The sequence below is a fragment of the Salarias fasciatus genome, chromosome 2, assembly GCF_902148845.1.
Source record: "Salarias fasciatus chromosome 2, fSalaFa1.1, whole genome shotgun sequence".
In the NCBI taxonomy this organism is placed as follows: domain Eukaryota; kingdom Metazoa; phylum Chordata; class Actinopteri; order Blenniiformes; family Blenniidae; genus Salarias; species Salarias fasciatus.
The window spans coordinates 25,242,091-25,248,090 of NC_043746.1; the positions used below are offsets into that span (position 1 = coordinate 25,242,091).

General features: G+C 47.4%; 1 protein-coding gene across 2 annotated transcripts; it reads right to left on the reverse strand.

Moving 5' to 3' along the window:
- Positions 1-2,301: 2,301 nt before the first annotated feature.
- sqstm1 (sequestosome 1) lies at positions 2,302-5,655 on the reverse strand. Of its 2 annotated transcripts, none has more exons than XM_030104960.1 (8): positions 5,273-5,655; positions 4,957-5,052; positions 4,568-4,866; positions 4,341-4,479; positions 4,196-4,264; positions 4,012-4,115; positions 3,583-3,901; positions 2,302-2,640 (listed from the first exon to the last, which is right to left on the reverse strand). In XM_030104960.1, exons 1-8 carry the CDS (start codon positions 5,439-5,441, stop codon positions 2,480-2,482), a joined length of 1,356 nt encoding a protein of 451 aa, XP_029960820.1. In that variant the 5' UTR covers positions 5,442-5,655; the 3' UTR covers positions 2,302-2,479. The 2 variants fall into 2 exon arrangements, with proteins under 2 accessions (XP_029960820.1, XP_029960813.1); XM_030104953.1 differs by having other exon boundaries at positions 3,994-4,115; positions 5,273-5,654.
- Between the last annotated feature and the right edge of the window lie 345 nt (positions 5,656-6,000).

Genomic DNA, 6,000 nt, shown 5'->3' on the forward strand with positions numbered 1-6,000 from the left:
TATAAAATACAGCTACTTTTGTAGGTCTTTTTTCTTATCCATAGATATAGATGTTAGATCATAAACCACTAAACACTGTGAATTTGAATATCGTTTTTCCTGCGCACTGACGTCATCACGTTTTACGGAAGCTTCAAAACACACCCGCGAAACACCGCCAGGCAGCAGCGGCAGTGTCTGTGGCTGTGACTGTGTCAGTTTTCTGCCAGTCATGGTTCAGGAGTTTCACGTCGTCAGGTGTTTCTCCTGTGAGAGCTTCCAGGTTCAACAGGTGAGCTTCATGACACCGTGGAGCCGACACGGGGAATGACGGGCGGGTTAGAACAGGTTAAGATGAGGGCTAGCAAGCTAGCGCGGGAGCTCACGGCTGTAAATCTTCCAGTAAGATGTTAAAGATGAAGCCAAAAAACTATCAGAATCTCAAAAATAATTAAGATATGACAATCTCTGACCATGTTATTGTATAGTTTTATATGTAACGGCCCTTGAAATTTAAATGTTATGTTCCCACCAGTGCTCACGCTTCATCTGTTTGTATGTTGTGTGCTTGTCGTTGTTCAATAAAGTTCATTTGAAAAAAAAATGCTAACACGGAAGCTAACAAAGCTACTGTCACGTCGTCATGGTGACACCCCAGAGTACAGTCCATGGATTACACTGTATGATGGATGTGTGTGGTTGTTGTGGTGACATTGTGACTGATAATCAACAAGTCAACAAACTGTCAATCAGACTGAATCAGTATAACATAAGTATACCAACACATTTTCTGGTTTTTTTTAGTGTTTCTTGTGTGTATGATACAGATTGTAATCCATCATGCTGTTTGTTTGGGGTTTTTTTTTTACATTTGAATGATAACCTCTGACCCTGCAGGTGAAGAAGGCCACTCGGTGGACCTGTAAACTATGTGGAGAGAAACAGTCGCTGCTGAAGGTCACGCACCAAAGTGTTATCTCGATTGATTTAAATGGTCTCATCCATGCACTGACTCTCCACCTGGTTGGTTGCTCCACAGGAGTTTGGCCGGGGCTCGGGGGCTGACTGCCGCCGTCATGTTCAGAAGCTGAATGCCATGAGAGGATCCATGATGGAGGAGCAGGAGCATACTGCCATGTCACTGTGGTAAATTCCGCCCCAGAATGCAATACGGCATCTGCAGTCCCACCCACTGATCCAGGTGTTTTCAATGTTTGTTGTTTACAGGAAGGAGGAGGAGGAGGAGGAGGAGGAGGAGGAGGAGGAGGAGGAGGAGGGGCAAAGAGACGACCAGGTGAGACCTGCTCATGAGAGTCGCTGGAGCAAATACCTGGACACACCCGAGGATGCTGAGCCAGAAGAGGAGGACCTGCAAGAAAATGTTGTGACAGAAAGGCAGCAGCGCCGCAGCAACAACATATTTCACAGGTAATGTCAGACTCGGAGCATGTTTATGTCTGAAGCAACGCCCACCTCCATTACATTAACATGTGACCGCCTGCTGTGAGGAAGAGGAGGAGATCACAGGAGGAGCCTGACAGACAGGAGGAAGACACACCCAAACAGGTAACAGACTGCAGACTGCATTAATTATGAAAGCTGTAAGCCTTGTTTTTATCTAATGGTGTCTTCACATTCTCTACACACCTTTTCACACAACCTGATCATCAGGTCTGGGTGACTACCATTGTAGTGTTGCTATTATTAGCTGTTCATTGCACAGGCAGGTCATGACAAAGCAGTTTGGCATCCAGAGCAATAATTCAGCTTTGATTTCCTTTCTGATTTGAGGTGACAAAAGAGTTATCTTCATTTTCCAATATTAAATCTGTAAACGATCAATATAGAGATACCGAGACTTCATGAAAAAAGTCGTAAGAAATATGTAGACATTTTTATGCATAATTTTGAACTTTAAGCTGTAAAAAGTTCAAGTAGGTGATTTTAGGGTCCACATTGCAGAACTTGTGCTGACCTTTGACCCCTCTCCTTGTCTAAAGCCCCAGCGACCTTCAAGCTCCACCAGAACCTGCAGTCCTCCACGTGTGGGCGGAGCCTCAGCTTCCAAGTGGGCTTGTTTTGTCAAAACTGACCGTCAAGTGCAGGAGTGGGGTCACCCTGCAGGAGGCGCTACGACCTGTCCTGACATCTCCTCCAGACCCCGCCCCCTGCTTCCTGCCCACTCTATGTTTGACTGTGGTGAAGATTTTAATTTCGATGAGGATTTCCTGACCAATCCAAAGGCTTAGATGCATTGAGTTTACCTGTGCAGATGATGTTTGTTTGTTTTGTTTGTAAACAATAACTGTTTGGACTCCGCGATTTCTTTTTAAATTGTATTTATTGTTCCAATTACATGAAACATGCCAGTGATTAATAAAGTTGAGAAAACAGTAGAAAGGTGACGTTACATGTCAGTGTTGATCAACAGTGAAAAGAATACAGGAATAAAGATCAGAAACCATCTCCAGCTTTAATGTAGAGGATGAGGATGATGTAATCAGGCTTGGGGGCGGGGCTGCTTGGCGTACTGGATGGCGTCCAGAGCGGCTCCGATGTCGAAGTTCTTGGCCTGAAGGAGTCGAGTGAGCCAGCCGCCTTCATCGGTGAAACCCATCGACAGCATGAGAGCCAGCGACTCCACCAGGCGGGGGTCGGCCTCTGAGGGCAGAGGTCAGAGGTCATTATCACCTTAAGCACTACTACAAGAAGTTTGTGCACGTCACACTATGTCATGCGTCTCCATGGCAACCAAGAATCCTCTGAAGCAAATGCTACTTTTCACCATTATATTTCCTAAAACTGGGATTTCCATTAAATATCTATGTTCTGGTGTCAAGTTACATCTGAAGTTGCTCTTAAAGGTGCTGTAGGCAGGATTTTGCTCGTCAATGCTAATTTTTCTGTGTTTTCTTTGGATTAAATGTTAGAGTATCCATTGATGATCCTTTAGGAGTGTAGCATAATTGCACTACCGCGAGGGCGCAGCGTTTCTATCTGTCTCTGTTCTGAGCTGAAAAGGAATCTTGACAGCTCCAGGTATCTTTGACCAATCAGAAGAGCCCGAGGCTCTAACCATGATTGGTCGAGGGGCATTCGTCACACGTTCTTGTGGGAGGGGCTTAACTTGCGTAAGGGCGTGATGTCAGAGAAAACAGGACAGGATTGGCTGTGCTGGGTTTCAAATCGCCATCTTAGATGGGTCAAATCGCCATCTAAGCAAGATGGCGGAGATGCTGAATCCTGCCTACAGCACCTTTAAAGTGAAATAATTAAAAATCCATGAGTCTGCTGTGATAAACAAATACAATTCAAGAAAAAAAAAACACTAACACAAATTCCAAATATTTATCTGTTAAGTAAAATTTGCAAGAACATGTTTGACTGTGGAAGACTTAACAATTTAGCTTACATTAAAACATCTGTGGTTATAAATTAATTTTCCATAAATGCAGAGGTGGGATACTTTAAATGTGTAGAAGCTATCAGGGATCTTTAATTGAACTTAAAGGAGCATTTGGGTCATCTAGAAAAACTACATATCACCAGTTTAGCTAACAGCGCAGCTACTTATGCTGACTCACAAGGGCAAGTGTGGCTTACCTTGAGGCAGGTGGGGGTAAAGAGCCGCCTCCCTCAGACCTGTGGACCCCATCTGAGTGCCTGAAGGACTCGGCTGTGGCCCCGGAGGACCCTGCTGACTCCCCAGAGAACCCAGCTTTGCCCCTGGAGGACTCTGCTGAGGCCCTGAAGGACCCTGCTGGGCCCCCGATGGACCCTGCTGGGCCCCTGATGGACCCTGCTGGGCCCCTGATGGACCCTGGTCTTGGTTCTCCGGCTGCAGGGACTGCAGCTCACCAGTGGAGGGGTCCACCTCCTTGGAGCTCAGGTGAGTCCACTCCTCATCACATTCTCCACCCGCCTGCACAACCAGGAGAACTCGTTAGTCTGGTTCATGCTGGTTCGCCTGGTTTCTATTTAAAGGCTGTTTTTATACTTAGGTAACAAACTGACCTTGGGCCCCTGGCTCACCTCGCCATCATTACTGGCGGCATCCATCTCTACATCCCCCTGGGTGGGTGAGGTCACTTTGGTCCTTTGACCCTGGTGCTCCACATCGATATCCACATCGATACCTGAACACGAATGACATCATCGCTCAGTCTCAGCAGCCAATCAGAGTGTGCTGTATTTAGTGAAGAGTGACATCACTCACCCAGTGGGCTCAACATGGCTGCCACACCCTCTCCGATGTTCTTCAGGAAGTCCACGTTGGCCTGAGAGGCTACAAACAGAGGTCAAAGGTCAGTAAGAGTTTTGCCATTCATCAGATAAAACACATCGATGTGCACGGCACTGACCAGAGGGGGCGCCGCCATCGGCCGCAGAGCTGGAGGGCTCGGCCTGCTCCTGGTTCTCTTCCTGCATCTGGGCCAGGTTCCTGGCCTGGTTCCACATGCAGTGTCTCATCCTCTTCATCCACTTTCCCCGAGGAGCCCACTGCAGCCATAGAAACAGTTTAAGAATCGGGTCTTTCTGTAATAACTGAATATTAGGCACAAACTCATGGGCAAAGTGGGAATCAAACCTGCAGTGGGTGCCAGATGGGGAGCAGAACGTGCTCAGTGTGCATCCCGCGAGCCTGACAAGCAGAGCACAGGTCGAAGTTGGGACACACCGAGCACTTGAAGCGAGTCCCCACAACCGGACCCTCGCAGCCATCGCAGGTGACATTAGGATGCATGGCCGGGGGCGGGGTCAGGTGAGGAGGCGGGGCATGAGGAGCTCCAGGAGGAGGGTGGTGAGCTCCAGGGGGAGGTGGAGGAGGGCAGAAGGAGAAGGGGGGGAAGGCATGAAGGGGGAAGTCCCGACGATGCTCCTTCTTCTCTGAAAGGTTAAGAAAAACATTCTCAGCACACAGGGGGGCAATAGAGGCACATCCGGGGGGCATAGTGAGGGCAACAAGTGGAGTCATACCTTTTATGAAGAGACGAAACGTGGCATCCTTCATGCAGGCCAGGCCCATCATCAGCTCATCATCCGAAGAGAAGGCCACCAGGTCCCCATCTTCATCTGAAACATCATCCCCAGTACAATGTCAGCTCACAACATGAACAGCCGCTCTGATGTGTTCCTGCACCAGTTTGATATTCTCCGATAAGCATGTTCATGTTCGATTGCTTGTATAATGTCATTGTTTGTTTACGTAATGATGTCAGTGTTCATTGATATGTCAGTTATCATGATCAAAATGTGTCATGTATATGTATGTTTTTGTTGTTTTTTTTTTTACCTCGGTAGAAGAGGGAGAAGTTGGAGTTGTTCAGGTTGCTGAACACCGAAGTGGTTTTCTTGATCAGGTACTCGAAGCTGCTGGAGACGTCCTGGTCCACCGTGAACCTGCGGATCTCCTTCACCGACTCATCCTTCCCCAGCAGGTAGGCCTTGATGGTCACCGACATGCTGAACCAGACTCCGGGTAAAACTGTCGCTGCCGACTGCTTTCAGTGAACCAGACTCCGGGGAAAAAAAATCTTCGCTGCAGACCGCTCCGAGGGAACCAGACTCCGTGTAAAATCTTCACGGTGATCGCGCTGAATGATCCAGACTCTTGGCTCTTATATCAGGAACTAACTCAAACTTTGTGACGCAGCGTTAAATGTTTTAATGTTTACTTCCGCGGTGAACGTCATCGTAAACACAGACTCGGCCTCTGTTTGGTCCGTTCGCCCGGAGAGTCCCGCCCACTCGATCTCCTATTGAACGAGGATGACTAAGCACTTCTCCAATGAAGGGACTTTCCCCAGACTCAACTGACCAACCAGGTTCAACCTGTTCTCAGCCACAATATCGCCGAGTCACAGTGATTAGTTCCAGAACGCATTTTCTACTTGTGAGAAATTAAAACAACTTAATTTATAATTTCCTTACAAACTGCATACCGTCAGTGCTCGTTTTTTTTTTTTTCATTTTGGTGGATAAAACTAACCTTACACAAGAATAAATGTTCCCGTCTTTTGT